Source organism: Dipodomys ordii, unplaced genomic scaffold, assembly GCF_000151885.1.
Source record: "Dipodomys ordii isolate 6190 unplaced genomic scaffold, Dord_2.0 Scaffold31, whole genome shotgun sequence".
NCBI lineage: Eukaryota > Metazoa > Chordata > Mammalia > Rodentia > Heteromyidae > Dipodomys > Dipodomys ordii.
In genome coordinates, this window is record NW_012267247.1 from 3,949,843 (window position 1) to 3,974,505 (window position 24,663).

General features: G+C 50.4%; 2 protein-coding genes across 4 annotated transcripts in view; one reads left to right on the forward strand and one right to left on the reverse strand.

Moving 5' to 3' along the window:
* Window positions 1-13,125, forward strand: part of Sarm1 (sterile alpha and TIR motif containing 1) — a 19,098-nt gene extending 5,973 nt beyond the window's left edge. The window contains exons 2-10 of one of the 2 annotated variants that reach the window (XM_013016410.1): window positions 639-1,257; window positions 4,013-4,225; window positions 4,507-4,598; window positions 4,716-4,955; window positions 6,228-6,253; window positions 6,878-7,049; window positions 7,121-7,310; window positions 11,998-12,119; window positions 12,275-13,125. In XM_013016410.1, coding sequence (XP_012871864.1) covers window positions 639-1,257; window positions 4,013-4,225; window positions 4,507-4,598; window positions 4,716-4,955; window positions 6,228-6,253; window positions 6,878-7,049; window positions 7,121-7,310; window positions 11,998-12,119; window positions 12,275-12,404 — 1,804 coding nt within the window. In that variant the 3' untranslated portion in view covers window positions 12,405-13,125. The remainder of the gene's footprint in view (window positions 1-638; window positions 1,258-4,012; window positions 4,226-4,506; window positions 4,599-4,715; window positions 4,956-6,227; window positions 6,254-6,877; window positions 7,050-7,120; window positions 7,311-11,997; window positions 12,120-12,274) is intronic. The other variant, XM_013016411.1, reaches the window with a different exon arrangement.
* A 2,368-nt stretch (window positions 13,126-15,493) lies between these two features.
* On the reverse strand, window positions 15,494-23,727 carry Slc46a1 (solute carrier family 46 (folate transporter), member 1). Of its 2 annotated transcripts, XM_013016504.1 has the most exons (5): window positions 23,438-23,716; window positions 21,495-22,347; window positions 17,912-17,995; window positions 16,470-16,626; window positions 15,494-16,095 (listed from the first exon to the last, which is right to left on the reverse strand). In XM_013016504.1, exons 1-5 carry the CDS (start codon window positions 23,654-23,656, stop codon window positions 16,038-16,040), a joined length of 1,371 nt encoding a protein of 456 aa, XP_012871958.1. In that variant the 5' UTR covers window positions 23,657-23,716; the 3' UTR covers window positions 15,494-16,037. The 2 variants fall into 2 exon arrangements, 1 of the variants encoding a protein (XP_012871958.1); XR_001175075.1 differs by lacking the exons at window positions 15,494-16,095; window positions 16,470-16,626 and adding an exon at window positions 18,426-18,597 and having other exon boundaries at window positions 17,918-17,995; window positions 23,438-23,727.
* Between the last annotated feature and the right edge of the window lie 936 nt (window positions 23,728-24,663).

The following is a 24,663-nucleotide window of genomic DNA, read 5'->3' on the forward strand; positions in this document are numbered from 1 at the left end:
CACCACTTCCGGCTTTTTCTGCTTATGTGGTACTGAGGAATCGAACCCAGGGCCTCATGCATGCAAGGCAAGCACTCTACCACTGAGCCACCTTCCCAACCCCAAGCATACTGCTTCTTAAGGGGAGGAGACATCAGCAGGGTGGCTCACGCTGGTAATCCTACCTACTGAGGAGGTTGAGATCTGAGGATCATGGTTCAAAGCCAGCCTGAGCAGAAAAGCCTGTGAGATTCTTATATCCAGTAAACCACCAGAAAAATGGAAGTGGTGCTGTGGCTCAAGTGGTAGAGCACTCGCCTTGAGCTGAAGAACTGAGGGACAGCGCCCAGGCCCAGAGTTCAGGCCCCACAACCAAAAAAAAAAAAAAAAAAAAAAGCAATGGAGAGGCTTTGAGTTCAAACCCCCAAAACACAGAGAGGTGGGGGGAGAGAGTGTCCAAGAGGCTGCCTGTGGCCAGGATGGAGCACCCTCCTCCTTCTCCCCCCAATAACCAGAAAAACCTGGTGAGAGTGAGGGACCAGGAAGGATAACGCAGTCCCCACGTCTCCTACGACAGTATATAACCCTGTCCTCAACCAACAAGCCAAGCTCCCCAGTGTGCAGCAACTCCACGGTTCCCTTCCCTTCTCTCCGGGCAGGGACCGCGTGGCGCGCATCGGCCTGGGCGTGATCCTCAACCTATCGAAGGAGCGTGAACCCGTGGAGCTGGCACGGAGCGTGGCGGGCATCATGGAGCACATGTTCAAGCACTCGGAGGAGACGTGCCAGCGGCTGGTGGCAGCCGGCGGCTTGGACGCTGTCCTGTACTGGTGTCGCCGCACCGACCCGGCGCTGCTGCGCCATTGCGCGCTGGCGCTGGCTAACTGCGCCCTGCACGGGGGCCAGGCGGTGCAGCGACGCATGGTGGAGAAGCGCGCCGCCGAGTGGCTCTTCCCGCTCGCCTTCTCCAAGGAGGACGAGCTGCTGCGGCTGCACGCCTGCCTGGCTGTGGCCGTGTTGGCCACCAACAAGGAGGTGGAGCGTGAGGTGGAGCGCTCGGGCACGCTGGCGCTTGTCGAGCCGCTTGTGGCCTCTCTGGACCCTGGTCGCTTTGCCCGCTGCTTGGTTGACGCCAGCGACACGAGCCAGGGACGCGGACCAGACGATCTGCAGAGCCTCGTGCTGCTGCTGGACTCGTCCCGCTTGGAAGCTCAGTGCATCGGGGCTTTCTACTTGTGCACAGAGGCCGCCATCAAGAGTCTGCAGGGCAAGACCAAGGTGATGGTAATGGGGGAGGGTGGATCAAGGGTTAAAAAGCATCTCGGGAGCCTGGTGCTGGTGGCTCTAGCCTGTAATCCTACCTACTTAGGAAGCTGAGATCTGAGGATCAAGGTTCAAAGCCAGCCCGGGTAGGAAAGTCGGTGAGACTCTTACCTCCAATAAACTCCTCAGAAAAATCTAGAAGTGGTGCTGTGGCTCAAGTGGTAGAGCGCTCACCTTGAGCTGAAGAGCTCAGGGACAGTGCCCAGGCCCAGAGTTCAAGCCCTATGACTAACCAAAATAAATAAATAAATAAAAGCATCAGGGAAGGCTTCCCAGAGGAAGTGATACTTGTCCAGGATTTGAAGGATGTATGAGCATTAGGTGAAGCCAGGTGCCAGTAGTTCATGACTGTAAATCCTATCCACTCAGGAGGGCTGAGACCTGGGTACCAGCTCCAGAGGTATGGCTCAAGTGGTAGAGGACCAGCATTAAGCAAGAAAAGTGAGAGTGCAAGACCCTGAGTTCAAGCTCCAATATAGTGTGTATACTGGATTGAGGAGCCAGCCATTTTGTCATTGAAGGCAAGACTCAGAGTTTGAACTTAGCCTCTGAGGGCAAGAGAAAACACACACACACACACACACACACACACACACACACACACACACGGAGGTTTTAAAGCAGGCAACACATTTTTATTTTTCCTTTTCTCACAAAGATCACCCTGATTGTTGTGCAGAAATGTAGCAAAGAAGGGCAAGATTAGAGGCAACCACCCGGGAGCTAGGCTGTCATGGTGTCTGGAGAATTGAGAGTGCAGATGTGAGGCTATGTGCAGTAACCAAGAGAAGCAGAGTCAAGAAGCATTTAAGAGGTGGGATTAGAGCTGGGTGCCTGAGAAGAGAGAGACTAGCTGAGGATAGGCCAGGCCACAAACACAGACATGCTGGAGAAAAGAGTGAATTTGGTGTGACATGTTGAGATTGAGGTAGCCAAGCCGGGCGCCAGTGGCTCACGCCTGTAATCCTAGCTACTGAGGAGGCTGAGGTCTGAGGATCACAGCTCAAAGCCAGCCCCGGCAGAAAAGTTTGTGAGACTCTTATCTCCAATAAACCACTAGAAAACCGAAGTGGCACTGTGGCTCAAGCGGTAGAGTGCTCACCTTGAGCAGAAGAGCTGAGGGACAGCGCCCAAGCCCAGAGTTCAAGTAGCTGACAGATGCTTCATTGGGCAGCTTCAGTGGGTGGTTTTGCTGCCTGGGCCTAGAGTCTAGAAAGGATACAAGAACTAGAGACAGAGGCATGAGAGGAAGGTAGGGCATCAGTGCATCTGTCAAAGAACTCTTAGCTAAATCCCAAAGGGTCCTCATAGCCAAGGTCTAAACCATACCTTTGTCTGCTGCTTTAACTTGCTAATGATCTCGAGTACTTGATTTTCTCTCTCTGGACTTCATTTCAGATAGACAAACAGACAGACAGATAGATAGATATAGTTTCTGAAGCCTCTCTGAACATCCAGTGTAAAGAGCTGGACTCAGAGCTGGGAAGGTGGCTCCGTGGTAGAGTGCTTGCCTTGCATGCATGAGGCCCTGGGTTCAATTACTCAGCACCATATAAATAGAAAAAGCTGGAAGTGAAGCTGTGGCTCAAGTGGTAGAGCACTAGCCTTGAGCTGAAGAGCTGAGGGACAGTTCCCACTCCAAGTTCAAGCCCCATGACCAATCGAAAAAGAAAAAAAAGAGAGAGAGAGCTGGATTCTAGCTTCTGTGCCCCAGAATTGATCTATGGGAAGACTAGCCAGTAAAACACATCATTTTGTCCTAGTAGACTTGGAGGACTTAGAATAAGAAGCAAGAAACCTAAAAACTGGATCTGTAGAACAACCCTATTAGTTCTATCACCTCTTTCCCATCAAGGCCAAGTGAGGGCAGTTCAACAAAGATGTTGAGCCTCTATTCCATGTCCTTTATTATGCCAGATATAGGGGCACATGTCCTCCACTTATAGGCCAGTGGAAGATGCATTATCAGCTAGTGACAGTAGCATTTGGAGTGTGGTCATAGTTCTAACTGGAAGTGTGGGCCAGGCTATGAAGAAATCAATGTGAGCTTCACAGAAGAGGCACTAAGCAGCATGAATTCCAACGAATGAGTAGGATTCTCATGAGCAGAACAGAAGAACTAAGGACTTGGAAGTGTCATAGGTAAGACCTAAAGGTATGAGAGCTTTGGTGGATGTATGAGGTGAGCTAGAAGTAGCATACTGGGGGTATACTATATAACCTGGTAGCCATACTGAAAACTCAGATTTAACCCCAGGGCAGATGAATGCTGTGGTAAGGACAGGTAAGGGACTTCTGGTCAAGAGTCAAATGAAGCTGGAAGCGGGTGGCTGGTGACTCATGCCTGTATCCTAGCTACTCAACAAGCTGAGATCTGAGACTCTAGGTCCAAAGCCAGCCTGGACTAACAAATCCAATGGACTGTTATCTCCAATTAACCAGCAAATGCCTGAAATGGAGGTGTGGCTCAAGTGGCAGAATCTCAGCCTTGAGTGAAAAAGCCAGGCTCTCTTTTGAGGCCTGGAGTTCAAGACCCAGTTCCAGTATGGGGGGAAAAAAAAAGCAAGCGAGCTTCATAAAGAAGAATGCACGACTGGATCAGAATGGAGGAAGGGCTAGGGTGGACAGTAGGACTAGAAGGCAAGGGAACACATCAGGGAGAAGCTGGCCAACTGGTAGACCCTAACCTGCCATCTCACCCCCTTCTCAGGTGTTCAGTGACATTGGTGCCATCCAGAGCCTAAAACGCCTGGTTTCCTACTCCACCAACGGCACCACTTCAGCACTGGCCAAGCGCGCACTGCGCCTGCTGGGCGAGGACGTGCCCCGGCGCATCCTGCCCTGCGTGGCCAGCTGGAAGGAGGCTGAAGTGCAGACGTGGCTGCAGCAGATCGGCTTCTCCCAGTACTGCGAGCGCTTCCGGGTAGAGCCTGGAGGGGAGGGAGATGCCTCCCCAGGGGTCTTGGGGCCACAATCTTTCCCAGAGTGCTCTGGGCACAGGCAACTGAATCCCTCGGTGCCCCTCAGGCCTGTGGTGCTGTGATAGCCTTTTGGGGAGGGGGAGTTTATATTCAGCCATGCTGCTCAGTGTGTGTGTGTGGGGGGGGTCATCGGCCTTTTCCACTGCCCCCTCCAGTTCCCTCCTTGGCATCTGGAGTTTGAGGGAGGAGGGGAGCCTGCCTCACACTGCCCCGCCCCCCCCAGGAGCAGCAGGTAGATGGCGATCTGCTTCTGCGGCTCACAGAGGAGGAATTACAGAGTGACCTGGGCATGAAATCCAGCATCACTCGCAAGAGGTAGGGAGTACCTCACCTGCCAGCCCAGTCCCACGCTTTCAGATCTAACTGACCCCTCCCACCCCCTCACCAGCCCGACCCAAGTTGGAACCACAGCTTCTTTTCTGCGGTGTGCAGGTTCTTTAGGGAGCTCACAGAGCTCAAGACCTTTGCCAACTACGCTATGTGTGACCGCAGCAACCTGGCGGACTGGTTGGGCAGCCTGGACCCTCGCTTCCGCCAGTACACCTATGGTCTGGTCAGCTGTGGCCTGGACCGCTCCCTCCTGCACCGTGTGTCCGAGCAGCAGCTGCTGGAGGACTGCGGCATCCGCCTGGGTGTGCATCGAACGCGCATCATCTCTGCCGCCAGAGGTCAGTCTGGAGCCCTACCCAGCTCAGCCTCAGTCTTAGAGAAATGAGGAGAGACTTAGGGTGGAGGCTGAGAGTCTTTCTCATCACACTGGGTCCACACTGAGGAAGCAAAAATGAAAGTGATGCACTTTGTCCTCAAGAAGTTCCCAGTGTGAGTAGGGTAACAGGATAGGAGTAAGCAGGTCTACCAACAGGCAGGTAGCCTTAGCAGGAAGCTTGCCCAGGACTCCACTGGGAGCCCAGGGGAAGCACAGCCTATTCTATCCACTCAAGTATAGACTTGGTGGGGGAGGGCTGCCTGGCCAGATCTTGAGGGATATTCGGGGGGGTAGGGCTAGCAGGAAAGGCAGCCCAGGCAGAGGGCAGCTTATGCAAGTATAGCAAGAGGTAGGAGAGCTGGGTGCCTCTCAGGAGGCTGAGATCTGAGGATCAAAGTTCAAAGCCAGGAACAGTGCCCAGGCCCTGAGTTCAAGCCTCAATACCAACACGAGAGAGACAGAGACAGAGACACAGAGATAGAAATACAGATAGACAGAGACAGACAGAGACAGAGACAGACAGAGAAACAGAAAGATAAGGCAGTGCATAGGGTGCATAAATGGCACCTGGGGAGCACACAGGGGATATAGGTTAGCAGGCAACACTTTACAAAGTACAGATTCTGGAATTTGTTTAGTTCCAGAGGACTATAGAAACTCTCTTGGTTTAAACTTATTTTAATTTACTGACTAATTATTTAGTTAACACTTATTGTGAATTATTATATACCAGGCATTGTATTATGTTTTTAACACCTTACCTTGTTTAATTTCTACTACCATTCTGTGAAGTAGGAGTTCAATTTTTTTTTTCAATCAGCTTTGGAAACCTTTTAGCCTGGTATGGTGGGCACATTCTATAATCCTAGTGGGGGATGGTAAAGGCAGAAGGATTGAGAGTTGCAACTAGCTTAGGCTACCATAGTAAGACCCTGTCTCAAAAACAAAAAGAAGCTGAAGGCTGGTGGCACATGCTTCTCCTAGCCATTCAGGAGGCTGAGATCTGAGAACTGAGATTCAAAGGCAGCCTAGGCAGAAAAATGCAAGACTCTTATATTCAATTAACTATTAAAAAAAAAGTTGGAAGTGGCTGGATGATGGTGGCTCACACTTGTAATCCTAGCTACTCAGGAGGCTGAGATCTAAGGATTGCAGTTCAAAGCCAGCCTGGGCAGGAACATCCATAAGACTCTCATTTCCAATAAACTACTCAGAAAAAGCCGGAAGTAAAGCTGTAGTTCAAGTGATAGAGGGCTAGCCTTGAGTAAAAGAAGCTCAGGGACAGAGCTCAGACCCTGCATCAAGTCCCAGGACTGGTACAGAAAATAAAAGATGCAAGTGTAGGTATAACCTCAGGGACAGTGTCCAGGCTCCAGGACCTGCACACACACACACACACACACACACACACACCTAAAGACATGGCCTCCCACATAGCTTGGAATGACATGAACCACTGCTAATAGCTCTGAATTGAGAAGGGAAGGGTCTGTGAGCTCTTGTGCCCAAGCTGGTCCTGAGCTGCCATCTTCCCATTCCCAGCCTATCAAGTAGTTGAGGTTATAGGCACAAACTACTGGTACCCAGCTTGTTTTTTTTTTTTTGCTTTTTTTTTTGTATTTTGTTTTTAAGCAGAATCTCATTCACTTTAGCTGGGCTAGCCTGAAACTCCTGATCTTTTTGCCTCTACCTACCAACTAGCTGAGATCACCACACCTGGCACAGTGCTTGCCTTCTGAGATGGGATTTATCAATGATGTCATCCTTCTTTTCTATAGAGCCTTCCTTCCCGAAGGCCTTACCTTTCATTCATTGGCCCTTTTTGGGTCAAGCCACCTTGCCCATCTGGGCTAAGAATTCTGGATGGATAGGGGACTAAGTCTTTAAGGGAGGATGTCCCTCACAGTGTGTGGTGGGAAGGGTTACACTTACTTGCTATCTCTCTTGCTGGCCTCAGAAATGCTACACTCCCCGCTGCCCTGCAGTGGCAGCAAGCCCAGTGGGGACACCCCAGATGTTTTCATCAGCTACCGAAGGAACTCAGGCTCCCAGCTGGCGAGGTAAGGAGGGACAGGCAGACAGTCTGGGGCTTTGGGCATGACCCCAGTGGTAACACAGGACTCTTCTTCAGCCTCCTGAAGGTGCACCTGCAGCTGCATGGCTTCAGTGTCTTCATTGATGTGGAGAAACTGGAAGCCGGCAAGTTTGAAGACAAGCTCATCCAGAGTGTTATGGGGGCCCGCAACTTTGTGCTGGTGCTGTCGGCCGGAGCACTGGACAAGTGCATGCAGGACCATGACTGCAAGGACTGGGTGCACAAGGTAGGTGCTAGACTGGATGTCTCCAGTAACAGCATTAGCCCAGGGCTGAGGGGTCAGGGTCCTCTTCTTCGAAGCTCTTCTTTTCTGCATTCAGCTGGAAGTTGAGAGCCAAACTGGAAGTCTACAGCTCTAACTGGCATAGGGCTTTTTTTTTTTTCAGTAAAAGCACCTAAGTCTCTTAGGATATTATTACAAGGCAAGTATTAAAAGAGCTCAATTGTGAATTGCTTAATAGAATGCCTGGCACATAGTAATTGCTGAAGAATGATAGCAATTCTATTAATATAATTATGATTACTATGTCAGTTTAGTTCACCGCAGTGTCTCCATGCATGGCATGTAGAAGGAAAGTAGACTACTTACAGAAGGCATGAATAGATGGTTCTATATCACATCTTCTTATCAATCATTCATCAGTCAATAGGAATTGAGGGCTGGGCTGAGGGATGGAATAGTCATCTGAGGCTCTTGTCCTCAAGCTTTTGAGGTGACAAACATGTGACAGTGAGCTGTCATGGTAGCCTGTGGCTATAGTTCTAACTACTTAGAAGGCTAAAGCAGAGGATTGCTTGAGCCCATGTGTTCAAGACCAACCCAGACAGCATAGCAAAACCTTGTATCTTATGCACATACTCTCTCTTACACACACAGAATGTGTTTACAGTGACTAGATGATATACAAGTTGGTGTAAATGCTAAGTCTAATAGCCAAACATCTCACTCATATTCCTACAGGAATATGGAGAAGGCTAGAATAATCACAGAGGGCTTCATGGAGGAAGCAGGACATACAAAGAGTCTTAAAAACATAGGTGAACTGAAGAGAAGCCATCCTAGGCAGGGGAACAGCATGAGAGAATGAATAAAGGTATTCTAGCCCACATGCAGGGCTAGTATCACTCTCTCCATATCATAGATAAAGAAATTGAAGCCGGGCGCCAGTGGCTCACACCTGTAATCCTAGCTACTCAGGAGGCTGAGATCTGAGGATCACAGTTCAAAGCCAGCCCAGGCAGAAAAGTCTGTGAGACACATCTCCAATAAACCACCAGAAAACAGGAAGTGGCGCTGTGGCTCAAGTGGTAGAGTACTCACCTTGAGCTGAAGAGCTGAGGGACAGGGCCCAGACCCAGAGTTCAAGCCCCACAACCAACAGAAAAGAGAAAAGAAAAAAAAATTGAGGCTTAGAGAAGCAGAATAATTCTTACATGGCCAGATTGCTAGTGCAGATGTCAGAAAAGCTTGGCTTTGAACTCTGACTCCAGAGCTTATACTCTTGCCCAGGATCTATGCGGTGTCAATGACACAGATCTGAAGTTGTGCAAGGGGTGGTGGTGAGAGAGTATTGAACTCAGGGTTCAGGGTTCAGCAGATACCACAAGTGACTGTCTACATCTCTTTTCAACTTCACAGTCAGTGATGTTGTATTGGTAGCTGGAAATCCATTGTGATAAGTATATTTGCACTAAGGAAACTGGCAACTTGTTCCAGTCAAGTTTGCCTATATGATTGCTTGGTTGGGGTTTTCCCCATAGAGAGCTAGCTGTTCAATTGCAGCATTGATTGGATGAGGACTATGGAACCAGGTTATGGACTATCTAAAGGCAAGAAGACTTGTGTTAAGCTCTAGGAAACAGGGAGCCCACAACAGGGAGATGCCCTGGCAGTGATGTTAGGACAACAGAGTGCAGTCTAGACTGCAGTGGGGAAAAAGGCCGAGTTCCAGAGGCATGTAGGAGGGCTGAGGACTGGGTCTGGTTTGAGGAGGAGGCCTGGGGCCAGAAGAAATGCTGAAGAAGAGCTAGGAATGTGCTGTAGAGGTAGAGTGCTTGCCTAGCATGCATGAAGCCCTGGGTTTGATTCCTCAGTACCACATAAACAGAGAAGGTTGGAGGTGGCTCTGTAGCTCAAGTGTTAGCTTTGAGCAAAAGAAGTGCCCATATACTGAGTCCAAGTCCCAGAACTGGGAGAGAGAGAGAGAGACAGAGACAGAGACAGAGAGACAGAGACAGAGAGAGACAGAGAGACAGAGAGAGACAGAGAGACAGCAGAGAGACAGAGAGAGACAGAGAGACAGAGAGAGACAGAGAAAGAGAGGCTGAAGGAACACTACTGAGGATCTTGAGTTAGGTGGTAGTTAGCAAGTAGGGGAGGGAACTGTCACCTTGTTTGTGCTGCTGGAGTCTAAAATCATGCATGGAACAAAGGAGGCTTTAAAAGTATTGAATTAACGCATATCCACTTATCAGAAGTCTTGACCCTAGTCAAGCTTTTGTTCTCAGCCAGAGTGCTTTTGAACATCCATTCAACCATTAGTGCTCTCTCTCTCTCTCTGTAGTGTATGTTTCAAATCCAGGGCCTCGTGAATGTTAGGCAAGGGCTCACCACTAAACCACACCCTAGCCCTGGCATATTCCTTAATTGAACAGCCTCTGTGCAATGGGGAGTTATATTATCTTTGGTTTTGTACAATTCTGAATGAAACAGATGTCTAATTGTGTGTGGCAGGGTCAGAATTCATCAAGATGCTTAACGGTCCCAGACTTGCACTCTGGAAGGCTTGAGTTAGAGGCCTGGCCCCTCCTAGGCTGGACATTTGTGGGATTTGGGGGAGATATCCCTTCCTCTCTGTATCTCTCCTCTTCTTCTGTAATGTAGTGAGGCTCTTCAAAGGCCACTTGGAGCTGAAGCTTTCCAGGCCCTTTCCCCAGGAAGATACTTGCCACCCATTGTCCCAACAGATGCATGGAGGGAGAAGGCAGGTAGGGTGGTGGCAACCTTTGGCTTGGACCAGTCCCCAAAACTCTGTCATCCTTCTTGGGGTGTTTTTTAGTGCCTAAGTGCCTCTGGTTTTAATATTCCCTTCTCCAAAGCCACATTTAGTGGCTAATCAATACAGACAACCACAAATGAACTGCACTCAAGAAAGTCCCATCTCTGTGGTTGCTTCTTAAAAGGAAAAAAAGAACTGATAAGAACTTACAGAGTGCCATTAATAGTAAGTAATGTTCTCAGAACAATTGTGTGAGGGCAGTTTTATCATCCTCACTTTACAAAGGAAGAAATAAGAATTGCATTTTCATTTTTGCTTTTCATTTTTTGTACCAGTACTGGGATTTGAACTTGGGGGTTGGGAGCTATTTCTTTGCTTTTTTGCTCAAGGCTGGCCATCTACCACTTGAACCACAGCTCTACTTCCAGCTTTTTGTTAGTTAATTGTGGATAAGAGTCTCACAGACTTTCCTGCATAGGCTGGCTTCAAACCATGATCCTCAGATCTCAGCCTCCTCAGTAGCTAGGATTACAAGCATGAGCCACCAGCCACTTGGCCTGTCTTATGGTTTTAAGAGTCTCTGTCTGTGGTAGCTTGATCAATTGACTTTGCTGGCTTCTGGCATGGTGTAAGGAAGGATATGTAGAAGTGCATAGTTCAGGGCTGGGAATATGGTTAGTGATAGAGTGGTTGCCTAGCATGCATAAAGCCCTGGGTTTGATTCCTCAGTACCACATAAACAGAAAAAGCCAGAAGTGGTTCTGTGGCTCAAGTGATAGAGTACTAGTCTTGAGCAAAAGAAGCTCAGGGACAGTGCCCAAATCCTGAGTTCTAGCCCCACTGGCAAAAAAAAAAAAAGTGCATGGTTCATGTTGTATGACAGAGTACACTACTGACTTTATGGTGGTCAGGAAGCAAAAAACGAGAGAGGCGAGGGGGGAAGGTACCTAGGTAGGCTCCAATATACTGTTCAAGGTGTTGCCCCTGCATTCAGGTTGACCCATCCATCTTGAGTCCTGCCCCATCTCCTAAAATTTCTACCACCTCCAATGGTCCCATCAGCTGGGGACCAAGTCTTCTATGAGCTTTGGTGGGACACTTGAACTTGAAAGTGTTATAGCACTCTTCCTCCTCTCTCTTTGGTAGTATTGGGGTTTGAACCCAGGGCTGCACACTTTTGTTACTTTTGTTTTGTGTTATTGATCATAGGGCTTGAACTCTGGGCCTGAGCGCTGTCCCTGGGCTTTTCTGCTTAAAGCTAGCATTCTATTACTTTGAGCCACAGCTCCACTTCTGGTTTTCTGGTGGTTAACTGGAGATAAGAGTTTCATGGACTTTCCTGCCCAGGTTAGCTTCCAATCCTCAGATCTCAGCCTGCTGAGTAGCTAGGACTCCAGGCATGAGCCACCTGCACCTGGCCTAGGATTTTTTTTTTTTTTAAAGTTGGTCTGGGACTTGCACTCTGGACACTGTCCCTCAGCTCTTTTAGCTCAGAGTGAGTGCTCTATCACTTGAGCCACAGCACCACTTTAGGTTTTCTGGTTGTTAATTGGAGATAAGGGTCTCACAGACTTTCCTGCCTGGGGTGGCCTTGAACTGGGATCCTCAGATCTCAGCCTCCTGAGTAAGGGTAAGTTAGGATTACAAGTGTGAGCCACCAGCACCCAGCTGGCCTAGAGTCTTGAACCATCTATCTAGGATCTCAGACTATGGACCACAATTCTACCTCTGCTTTTTGAGTAATCAAGACCATAGATGTATATCACTATAGGTGGCTTGTTTTTTTGAGATGCAGTCTGGCTTTTTTTTTGGCAAGGCTGGCCTCAAACCATGACCTTCCTACCTGTGTCACTGCACAGCTGGAAATACAGATGTGTGCCCCCACACTGGGCCTCCCCTCTCTTCTTTCTCCAGGAGATTGTAACTGCATTAAACTGTGGCAAGAACATCGTGCCTGTCATTGATGGCTTCGAGTGGCCTGAGCCCCAGACTCTACCTGAGGACATGCAGGCTGTGCTTACCTTCAATGGCATCAAGTGAGCTCCTGGGCCCTAGGGAACTGAGAGAGAGCCAATGCGGGGAATGGGAGAACAAATCGCCCAAGCAAATCACATGTGGGTAAAGCAACCAGGCCCTGGCCTGCAGCTCCCATGGCCCAGCTGTCTGACCCACTCAGCCTCTGTGCCCACAGGTGGTCCCACGAGTACCAAGAGGCCACCATCGAGAAGATCATCCGCTTCCTGCAGGGCCGTTCCTCTCGGGAGTCATCTGCAGGCTCCGATACCAGTTTGGAGGGTGCTACAGCCATGGGCCTGCCTTAGCCAGCCTCCCAGCAACCAAACCCTGCTGTGCCTCCCATTTCCAGAGTCTTCCCCCAAGGAACAGCTCCTCAAAATGGCTGCCTGGGGCCTTCTCAGGAAATGGCTCTGCCTTTCCCTACCCTCTTGGTCCACTTCAAACCCACTTTCCTCAATATCTGGAGGTGTGGGAGAAGTCTTCCTCCCTCAGACTCTGTCATCAGGTTCTCTGCTTTCTACTCCTAGAGCTGGGTCCCTGCTCTGCTCTGGAGAAACAGGACATTGAGAAGGGAGAAGAGTCTTCTTCCTGATTAGGGTAAAGGCAGGCAGCCTCTGGTAGGAAATTAGAGACATAGGCTCTCTGCCTGGGCCTCTTAAGTCTGAGCTAGGGCCTACGCCACAAGGCAGCCAGAGATGCATATCCTGGTATGGCTGTCCCCTGAGACTCTGGTCCCTGGCTCGCCCCTTTCTGCTGCCTTGTCATCTTACTGTGGAACCACTAAACTGTTGCCTCCCCTACCCCCCTCCTTCTACCCCAGCCTTCCTTTGGGGCAGCTTCCTCTGCCATATCTCTGGTTTAGGTTGGGCTGAACTGGCCATTTGGCTATACTTTCTGGTGCAAAGGGTCACCCCTGCCTGGACAGGGGAGGCCCTGTCTCAAAGCCACCTTCCCCCATTCCTTGGTATTGTGCCTAACGGTCCTGCCTGACCTAAGCAGGCTGGTTTACCCAGCCTTTCACCCACTCAGGCTTGCTCCCTGTTGCGCAGGGAAGCAACCAGTAGCCTAGGCAAAGCCTGCAATTCTACGAGGGAGGCGAGATCCCCAGGAGCACAGGTTAGTCTTAGGACAGTTTTTGCAACTGCAGTATGCATGCAACCCACTGGGAATGTTGTTTAAATCCAATTCAGGAGATGAGCAGGTTGGGGCTGAGTCTGCCAATGGTCACTGACCCCCAGCTCTGATGATATCGATGCCTCAAAGGACAGTGCTTTGAGCAGCAGCTCCTCACAGACCCCTGCCATTTCCCAAACCCTTCCTTCACTGTCTCTCATCACCACAGCATCCCTGTCCTGTAATATCACTCCCATTGTGGATAAGGAAGAGAGGCTGAATGATGAGCCCAGTTCTCAAGTCTACAATGGCAGCCCTAAGACACCCCAGGTGGAATTGCTATCCTGAACATCATCCCCCAGGAAGAGTGGGAGCCAGACAGAAGTAACCAGCAGGAGCATCCCTCGGCCCCTCCCTGCACTGGAGGACTTGAAAGCAGTCAGGCTCCGGCAGGCAGAATTGACTGATACAGGCCATGTATCTGTCCCATTGTTTCCCTCTGAGGGTGTGGGGGGGGGGTCAAACAAGGCTGGTGTTACTCCCAGATCTCTGCCTGGGGAGCTGGCCAAGTCCCCTTGCTCTTGGAACACATAATCAGACAGCTGAGGTCTCTCTCCAGGCTTGAACACCTTCCTTCTCCTCTCCTCTCCCTGCTAAAGACTTCTACTGGTCCTAGCCTAAATCTGGCTTTGACTCCCCACCATCCTCTCACAGCTAGGCAGTGAGAACTCACTCTCCAGGAGTAATCCTAGTCGGTGTCATGACCTCTAGAGGTTCCCACCAACATTACTTGAGAAGTCACTAGTTTTTCTGTTTGAGACACACTCCATTGCTGTCCACTGCCATTGTCTGGCCCTTTGGTGACCCCTGAGCCTCTCCTGTCTTCCTAGACCATCAGAGCCCAATCTCCTGACCCAGCCAATGTCAGTGACCAGCCTCCCCACAGGCAGGCCTGTAGCTCAGGGGTGATGCCCATGACAAACATTCTCAGACTGCAGCCAGAGCCAGCACCTGGGCCCCAGCTTCCACCCAGTCACTGCCCTGACTCAGATCTTCAGGGCCAGAGTTTTCTGCTTGGCTAGTCTACAGCTGCTGCTCCCCCCACCCCGTGGTGTTTGGTGCTGAGTCAGCAAGGTCCCTAAAACCCCACCCACCACCCACTTCACCCACCCTTCCCCAGAGGCCATGAGCTGTTCAGGGACACTTAGAAGGCAAAATTTCAGTTACAATTCATTCAATCCCTCTACCAGGCCCACAAACACAGGCATCTCACTCTAGAACTATTATATGAGGTGGGAGGCACCTCCAAGCATCCAACTAGTGCATCTGACCAAGTGGGATCCTCACAATCAGTGTGCAGCATTGCTGACCCAGCCCTTCCTAAAGGGACTTTTGCTCAAGGTCAATCAGCTAGTCAGAGGACAGGCTCAGCCTGAGACCGGCGTACAGCCTTTTCCTTCCTCCGCCCCATAGCCCTACATGGTTGGTCAGTGGAGGTCCTCTCCTTGCCTAGCTCTGCAGTTAGAGGGAACAGTGAGGCAGGAGTCTGGAAATAGGCTCATGCTGAGAGGTCTAGCCAGCCCTACTGTGTCTTGGGCTACCCATTTCATGTGTGTAATTTCCAGCTAGGAGAGACTCGCTTACAGGGGAAGGGGGGTGGGGGGGGGAGAAAGCAGAGCCCAGCCCCCATGGGTATTCTAGTTTGAAGAGTCAAGAATCACATGACTTGTGTTTGCTAGGGGGTCTTACAGCTCTCTTTTAAAGCCAGTGCCTTAATATTCAATAAGATTCTACCTTTCAGCTTCAGACCCAGACCTTGCTAGCTTCCCAGACATGAGGCTGGCTATCATTCTCTGGGAAGCCAGGTCATGTGGGAAGTTGAGCTCAGCTCCCAGGTTCCTGTTGACCTATGGAAGCATAGAGGATGGTCTCAGCACACAGCCTTGCCCAGTGTCAGAGGGCAGAGTGGCAAGAAAAATGGATCCTACCTGTGTTGGTATAGCCAGGAAGACCAATATAGTTCCTTGCAGGCTCTGGGTGTGCTAACTCCCCCAGGAATAAGTAGCCAGGATCATGCCCCATGCCTGGCAGACTTTCAGCATTCAACAGCTTGATTGGAGATAAGGCTATAAGGCTGGATGGCCATTTCCACCATCAATCCCCACCCCTCCCCCTGCACATCCTCAGCCGCTGGTATGCTGGTATCCCACCAACAGCCCAGCATGAGTAAGACAGAGAGACCGAGAGCCCAATGCCCTGGGGCTTGGAGGGTTCTCTTCAGTTTGATTTAACTGATTTATTGTACCAGCTGGCACTACTGAGGTCAGGGTTGAGTAGGCTGTGGTGAAGGACTGGTTCCCAACCATCATGACCCTCTTCCTTTTGACCCCCAAGGCTGGAAGTGGCCGGGTACCATAATTCATCATTAAAAACTGATTGTTAGTGGTTGTACATATCAGAAGCCTTGTACCATGGGCCATGCTGTGCAGTGTAGGCCAGAGGGAGAGATGCCAGCTCCCATGTTTCACCTGGTTCCTGAAATATCACCTCCCCCTCCCCTGGAGGGACTGAAGTGATGGTATCAAGGGTAAACAGACCGCTGCTCCAAATGGCTCCCTGGAGTGAGCCTGTCCAGGTGAAGAAGATTACAGATCCTAGACAGAGGCTGGCTTCAGTTGTGAACAGGTGGTCCCCTGCTCTAACTTAAACAAGTTGTCCAAGGTAAACACTGCCCCCTGAGGAGGCCACTGGCTCCGCTGGGTAGATTTCCAGACGACCCATGTTCACACTGCACCTCTTGCCCTCTTGTCTTCTGTCCACACAGATTAGGGGCTCTGAGGAAACTGCTGGAATTCCAGGTGAGGATAAGTCCTTTCCAGTATCCTGTAAGGGACCAGAGAGAGGGTTCAGAGTTGATATGAAGAGTGTACTCAGTCTGAAGAAGTGACACAGGACTGACTTGGATGGGTGGGCCCAGTTTCCCACCCCGGCCCCTCCCTCCTCAAACTAGGCCAGTTCTGCCATCATAGCCCTATGTCTAACATGGGGATGAAGAATGCTGAGGGGATCCAGAACAGAGGGCACAGCTTTACCAAGTGGGAGTGATAAACTGATCCCTCCCCTACATGGAGAAGGTCTCCTGGAGGATCAGAAAAGTCAGCCTGGGACAGGGCACCCCCAAGGAAAAGGGTTCAAGAACCATTTCCTGTTAAGAGTAGGAGAGAGTGGAAACTTTTAGATTCAGAGTGGAGCATTACCCAATCAGAATGGCTGGGATGAAGAGAAGGCCAGCTCCCAGGAGGAAAGGGAAGCCCTTCATGAAGTTCAGAGTGGCTGGGTAGAGCGAGTTGAAGATGCCAGAGGCTGTCAGCATGGCCAGGGTATTCACACAGGCCACAGCAGAAAAGAGAGCACCTGTGAGGAAGAAACAGAGGACCTGTTCCAGAGTTTGCAAGAACCAGGGTCCATCCTGGCACCACTGCCTCACATCTGTGTGACCCGGGGCAAGGCACTTAACCTCTCTGTCTCACCTTCCTCACCTGTGAATCCTAGTGTGTCACCTATTATGATAAAGATTCAATAAAGTCATGCATGGAAAATTCCTGGCACAGAGGGGCTACTAAATAAATGACATGGGATGTCTTTTCTGTGTACGTGTACGCCATTACAGGGGCTTTGAACTCCAGGCTTTGGGCTCAAGCTTGGCTTTTTGCTCACATCTGGCACTCTACCATTAGAATCACACCTTCACTTCTGACTTTTTGCTGATTAACTACAGAGAAGCGTTTCCTGGCTTTGTCTGCCCAGGCTGGCTTTGAACCTTGATCCTTAGATCTCAGCCTCCTGAGTAGCTAGGAGTATAGGTGGGCCCAGCTAAAAGATTGTTTTTTACTCCTATTCTACTCACATCTTTGGGCTCAGGGGAGGGGACAAAAAAGCTTTTAAAAGGAATGAATGAAGCGCCAGGGTTCTGGGACAGCTGGGCCCAGAGTGGGCTGTGTGCTGCACCAGGATCTCTGTTAATCAGCAGATCTTCCTTCTAAGAGAGACATTACCAGATGGAGTACCAGGACCCAGAGTCCTGAGCAGCTGGCACAATGGTGCCAGCAGAATGCAACTTGTAAAATGAGCAACAACCCAATAGACACTGAGATTAAACTGGAAGAGCCTATAGTTGTCACCAAGTGCAAACACTCAGAGATAAAGAAACTGAGGCCCAGGACAGAGCCAGGACTGAAACCCAGCTCCTGAGATGCACTGCTCTTAAAAACAGACCTGCGTATGCATCCTGGTTCTACCCTTCACTTAAGTGGCCTTGGGGGAGTCAAGGTGTCCCATGGGCCTTTGTGTCTTCATCTGTCAACTGGGGACAATGAAACCTGTATCACAAGGCTGGTCACTCCCTCTGGGCTGGTACACCATTACTCCAAGGAAGCAGAGAACCCTAGGATCCCTATACCCACTTCACAGGCCAAAAAACTGAGGTGTAGGGACTAAATCCTTTGTTCCTTTATGGAGTTTCTGGGTTTCCCAAAAAGAACACAGTCATGCTCTTCTGACTGTAATTCCAACTCTGAGGACTCGGGGTCTAAAGCAGTCTTTTGCCAGCCGTGGGAGGAGGATAGGCTCTTCCCTTTCAGGATGGCCCAACTGCACCACTGGGCATGAGCAACCAGCTGGAGACAGACCCCACTCTTACCCTGGTCTGACCTGCCCACCAGCTTGGACAGTTTGGCCCGGATGATAGGTGTGATGACCAATGATAGGAAGAGCAAGCCATACCCTGTGGAGAAAGAAACAATCATCAGGGAAGTGGATCTGTGGAGAGGGGCACCCAGGGAGAGGCAGCAGAGCTCCTATACATACCCCAGGTGGGACTTAGGTGAGACCCAGAAAGAACTTCCTGGATGGTGAGGGTAGGGAGACAAGGTCTAGCAGGTATGGAGGCAGGCTACCCTTCTCCAGGCTCACCTCTCTGCCCTTCACAGATGAGCATAATGCCAGTCCTGGGACTTAAATTCCTGGGTCCCTGAGCTTCTTTTGCTCAAGGCTAGCACTCTACCACTTGAGCCACAGTGCTACTTCCAGCTTTTATGTGGTACTGAGGAATTGAATCCAGGGCTTCATGCAAGCACTCTACCACTAAGCCACATTCCCAGCCCTGAGCATAATGCTTTCTTGCTAAAATAGTGGCCACAGCAGGCATCACTCACCCACTTAGCACCTAGTGAAGAGATGATAGGGCACAGAAAACAATCACAGGCTTGTTCAGTCCCAGGTTCAAAATCTGATGGTACTGCTTACTTTGTATGACTTAAGAGTCTTTACTTCTCTGTGTTTACTTTGTATGACCTAAGATTATCCTCTCTGAGCCCAGCTTCCAGTCTGTGAAAGGAAGATAACAGAGCCTTCATCATAGAATGGCTGTGCCCAGTAGGATGCTGAACAGTGCATTCCCTCACCAAGTACAATCAGGTCCTGGAATCTGTAAACAAGAGTCTTATTTGGAAAATGGCCCTAAGCATATCTGATTAAGGAAAGGATCTTGAGAGGGCAGATTGCTCTGGATTGTGAGGCTGGGCCCTAAACGCAAATTATACAGACCCTATCAAAGGTAGCCAAGAGATCTGAAACAGACAGAATTGAGAAGGCACAAAGGGGAGGGAGACACAGAGCTTCAGACTGGTGGACGTGACCACAAGCCAAGGAGTGAGGGAAACCGTGGGAAGTAAAAAGGTAACAACTATTCTCCTACAGACTGCCCTAGGGAGCACTGCCCTGCAACACTTTGATTTCAGCCCAGTGATCTTGGAATTTTGGCTTCCAGAACTGTTGTTTTAAGTCAGCCAGCTTGCGGGAATTTGAAACAAATACAGGAGATGCATACGTAATATCTACAGAGAACACATCACAGTAAGGATAGGTTTCCTTCTGCGTTCAGATTAACACTGCTTTCTCAGTTAACTATTCCTATCCCTTGTATGACTTCTGTCTCCTAGATAAAACTCACACCTATAATCCTAACTACTCAGGAGGCTGAGAGCTGAGGATTGCAGTTCAAAGCTAGCTGGGGCAGGAAAGTCCAAGAGACTCTTATCTCCAATTTAAACACCAAAATCCGATAACAACAAAACCCAAAACAACAACAACAACAACAAAACTGGAAGTGGAGCTGTGGCTCAAGTGGTAGAAGGCTAGTCTTGAGCAAAAAAGCTCAGAATCTCAGAGATCGCACCCAGGCCTGAGTTCTAGCTCTAGGTACACATGCACACCCTTCCAATTCCTTAAGAGTCCCTTCAGGACTCAAGACTTCCCCCCCACACAAAAAAAATACATATATAATTCTGCTGAGACTTCCCAGAGCAATGGCAGTGTCTTCATCATTTCTGTACCCCAGGGGTTGCAAGCATTATCAAAGGTACTTGGTCCTGGCCCAAGCAAAAGTAAGTTCTCAATACGCCATCTCAACCAATGGATGGATGCAGTACCATATACCTGACATCTTCAGAGACAAAGGGAAACACAAGTGGGAAGATCATAGCCCAAGTTGGCCTTGACATAAAGGTAGACTCTACCTTGAAAGTAACCAACACAAAAAGGGCCTGGAGGCATGATCCAAGTGACAGAGCACTGCCTAGCACTCACAAGACCCTGAGTTCTCTTGGGCTTCACTGTCTGACAAGCAACTGACAAAATCAAATCTGTGACTACTAAACAGCTGACTTTAAACACATATGTTAGGGCACTACTAAAATAAGTCTGCTCCTTTAAAAAAGTTAACTTCTCCAATCCATAGCCAGCTGCCCCTTCCAACCAAAAATAAACAGGACAAGAGAAAGGGGGGGTAGGGAGGAGAAGGAGAGAAAGAGCAGGAAGTGAGAAAAACTGAGCAAGCAAGAATTTCAGATCTGTGGCTTGAGAAGACTGGCTATTAAAAAAAAAAAGCAGCATGGGGTAAGCCTATAATCCTAGCTACTTGGGAGATGGAGATCAGGGCTCAATGCCAGCCTGGGCACAAAAAATTCATAAGACTCCATCTCAACCAATAGTTGGTAGATGTGGTGGTATGCGGCGTGCAGTGGTGTCAACCTGTCATCTAAGCATCAAGAGGAAGTACAATGGTTGAGCATAATGGCATACACCCGTCATACAAGTTACACAGGAAGTCTACATAGAATGATCATCTAGGCTATCCCAGGCAAAAACTGGAGACTTTTTCCAAGTAACTAAAAAGCAAAAAGGGCTAGGGTGGGGCTTAAGTGGTAGAGCACTTGCCTAACAAGTACAGGGCCCCGAATCCAACAACAACAAAAAAGTAATAATAGAAACAAGCCCAGTGCTGGTGGCTCATGCCTGTAATCCTAGCCACTCAGGAGGCTAAGGTCTGAGGATCCAAGTTCGAAGACAAACTTGGCAGGAAAGTCTGTGACACTCTTTATCTCTAATTAACCACCAAAGAGCCAGAAGTGGAGATGTGGCTCAAGTGTTAGAGAGCTATCCTTGAGAGAAGAAAAAAAAATCAAGCCGGGCGCTGGTGGCTCACGCCTGTAATCCTAGCTACTCAGGAGGCTGAGATCTGAGGATCACGGTTCAAAGCCAGCCCGGGCAGGAGAGACCGTGAGACTCCTATCTCCAATAAACCACCAGAAAACCGGAAGTGGCGCTGTAGCTCAAGTGGTAGAGCACTCGCCTTGAGCTGAAGAGCTCAGGGACAGCGCCCAGGCCCAGAGTTCAAGCCCCACGACCAACAAAAAAAAAAAAAAATCAAGGAAGGCCCAGGCTCTGAGTTCAAGCCCCAGAACTGGTACACGTGCACACACAAACACACGTGCGCACACGTACACACACACACACAGAAATTTTTAAAAAGCTATGATACTTGGAGTAGGTCCTGTAATTCCTATCAGAGGGCTGAGGCCTGAAACATTAATGGCTTGGACTTTGCTTAAGAACACTGTGAACGAGCTACATGAGGCCAAGGGGTGAAGCAATTAGTATATGAACCATACTTTTGTCTTTGTATACTGCTAATAATAGTTATGGTTGATAAACCTGCATTAATTACTTTGACTCTTGAGCCTATGCCTTTTCTGTCTATCAAGGATGCTATTTTTCCAAGGTCTTCTAAGTTGTCCTCCAGTGCAGGCTGAGGGCATACCTGGGGTTCAAGCCACAGGCACAGGCTTGAACTACACTGAGGACGATGAGTGACTGACATCCTCACCCCCCCATTTTCACCTCATGCCACTGGTTCTAGCTGTCTCTCAGTCCACACCCTTTACCTGTAAACATGAGGGCTGTAATGGTTGCAAATGCAAAGACCACCATCCCCAGGATGTTGAAGACCAGGCCGATCTCCGCCACCCACACATCAGCCAGGCAGAACTGCATCAGCCGCAGGACAATCAGGCTGGTGAGGTAGGGAAGGTGCTGAGCTGCAGAACCATAGCCAATCAGCTTGGAGTCCCAGCAGAGGGGAGCACTCAGCTCATAGAGGGTCAGGATGTCCTGGGCCCCAAAGTGCACAGTAATCACCACGAAGATGGCCAATGAGTACAGAGCTATATGCTTCCGGGGCTTCTCTGGGGCCGACGCCACATAGAGCTGGAAAATCGATCGGTGATGATGGAGAGTGAAGAGTCGTGTGGACTTTGGCTCTTTCACGGTCTCACCAAAGCAGAATGCTGAGTACAGAGTCATGACGATCAGCAAGGCCAAGGCTAGCCAGAAAGGGTTGGCATAACCCTGGGCCCGAAGCCAGTGGCCCCCAAGAAGGCTCGCCAGCATCCCGGCCACACCAATGCAGGCTTCCAGCAAGGCCATCCGGAAGGTGCGGCTGTGTCTGGAGCTGACATCGGCCACAGAGGCAAAGCTAGCAGCTAGCAGTCCATTAAAATCGCCAAAGAGGGCACAAAGGATGCGGCCTAGCACAAAGAAACCAACATGGAGCTCCAGCTGGACTATGAAGATTGACACCACGACCTGGAGCAGCAGGCCTACGGAAGCCAGCACCAGTAGTGGGCGGCGGCCCACACAGTCACTCCAGGCTCCCAGCAGAGTAGACCACAAAAGTCCCACCAGGAAGCCGCCCAGATTCATGTAGAGGGTCCAGTGGGAGGTGAGAGTCTCTACTTCCTGTAGGGACACAAAGACCAAGGAGCAATTTCTCACTTGAGTTGCCTGCCTGCCACATATCAATCACCACCTTGGCTAGAGTGGAGGACTTTCTTTGGAGCCCTAAACCTTAGAGAATCTTCATATAACTCTTTAAAAAGGATTGAGTGGGGGCACTGGTGCCTCATGCCTGTAATCCTAGACACACAGGAGGCTGAGATCTGAGGATTGCAGTTCAAAGCCAGCCTAGGCAGGAAAGTTCATGAGACTCTTATTTCTAATTAAACACCAAAAAGTCAAAAGTGGAGCTGTGGCTCAATTGGTAGAGCTCTAGCTAGCCTAGAGTAATAAAAAAAAAAGCTCAGGGACAGAGCCAAGGCCCTGAGTTCAAGCTCCAGTAAGTAAATAAGTAAAAATAAATAGCCCCAAATGGCAATAACTTTGTAAAACTAAGATAATATATATATATATATTTGTTTTTGGGGGGTCAGTTTTGGGGCCTGAACTCTGGGCCTGGGCGCTGTCCCTCAGCTCTTCAGCTCAAGGATCGCGCTCTACCACTTGAGCCACAGCACCACTTCCAGCTTTTTCTGCTTATGTGGTGCTGAGGAATGGAACCCAGGGCCTCAGGCATGCAAGGCAAGTGCTCTACCACTGAGCCACCTTCCCAGCCCCTAAGAAATAATTTTTTAAAGTTTTTTTTTTAATCCTCACTTTATTTTAGAGCTGATCTTGGGCTTGAACTCAGGACCTAGGCGCTGTCTCTGAGCTTCTAGCTGAAGGCTAGCAGCTCCCCACCACTTGAGCCACTGCTCCACTTCTGGCTTTTTGTTGTTGTTGGCAGTTTATTGGAGGTAAGAGTCTCACAGCCTTTCCTGCCCCAAGCATGGCTTCGAACCGCGATCCTCAGCTCTTCAGCCTCCCGAGTAGCTGGGATTACAGCTGGGAGCCAGCAATCCCTGCTTCTCCAGGACAGCCCGTACCCCACCAAGCGACGGCTCTCCGGAAGTCCCACCCCCATCCCCACACTTGCGCTGGCCCCGCCCCTCGCTCCCCCAGCCCCAGCCTCGTGGGGGGAGGGACGGGGCCTCCCCCCCCCGCCCCTCGTCACCTGCATGGCGGGGTTGACGCTGTGGTTGCCGCAGCCCCCCCGGTCGCGGGTGCCGTTGTAGCCCAGGTCGGCGCTGAATCGGTGCCATAGGTACTGCGTGGTGAGCGGGCCCTGCAGGACCAGCGCGAAGTTGGCCAGGAAGACCACGGGCTCTACGGGGCCGCGGCGGAGCGTGCGGCGGGGCTGGGGCTCGCCCGCGGGGCTGGCGCGCCCCTCCATGGCGCACGCGCACGCGCGTGGGTCGCGGCCGGAGCCTGGCGAGCGGCGGAGCTGCGTGCGCACGAAGCCCTGCTCGGGAGGTCCGGACCCGCGCTGCGGTCTGCGCCTGCGCCGCCTCCCGCCGCCCTTTTAAAGTCTGGAGAGGCGGGGCGTGACACCTCAGCCCCTAGATTCCTGCCTGGCCCGGCCTGCTCTCTGGGCTGGGTGTGCCTGGTTAGGGAAGGGGAGGGGGGCCCACTGCCCTGGTCCGCGAGGTGACCTCACCTGTCAGCACCAAGATACAGCGAGGATCCCTCCCCGGCCCAGGAACAGTCACCCCAATAACATCAATAATTAACGTTTATTGAGCACTTACTATGTGCTGCACACAGGATTAAACTGCACGCTTTCATCTCCCCATAACCCTCTTGGCTAGCCACTATTAAGGATCTATAGCTGAAGCCAGGCCAACGGGGCCACGGAGTTAGCACGCGTGACTCCTGGTGCCCCAGGAGGAGGCAGCTTGGAAGGGAGGGCTGAAGTTCGAATCCAACCTGGACTCTGCTGAAAGGAGGCACTTAGCAGGAGAGGTGCCATGATGGAATTGAGAAGCCATGTCAGCAACCGGTGGATGCACTTGAGAAAACCCCTTTAAGAAAAACAAGCACAAGCTGGGAAGGTGGCTCAGTGGTAGAGCGCTTGCCTTGCATGCATGAGGCCCTGGGTTCGATTCCTCAGCACCACATAAGCAAAAAGAAAAAGCCGGAAGTGGCGCTGTGGCTCAAGTGGTAGGGCTCTAGCCGTGAGCTGAAGAGCTGAGGGACAGAGCCCAGACCAGACTCCACAACCGGACCTCCCCCCCCCCCAAAAAAAAGAATCTAACTAACTTTTGGGCTGGGAAGATGGCTCAGTGGTAGAGCGCTTGCCTTGCATGCCTGAAGCCCTGGGTTCCATTCCTCAGCACCACATAAGCAAAAAGAAAAAAGCCGGAAGTGGTGCTGTGGCTCAAGTGGTAGAGCGCTAGCCTT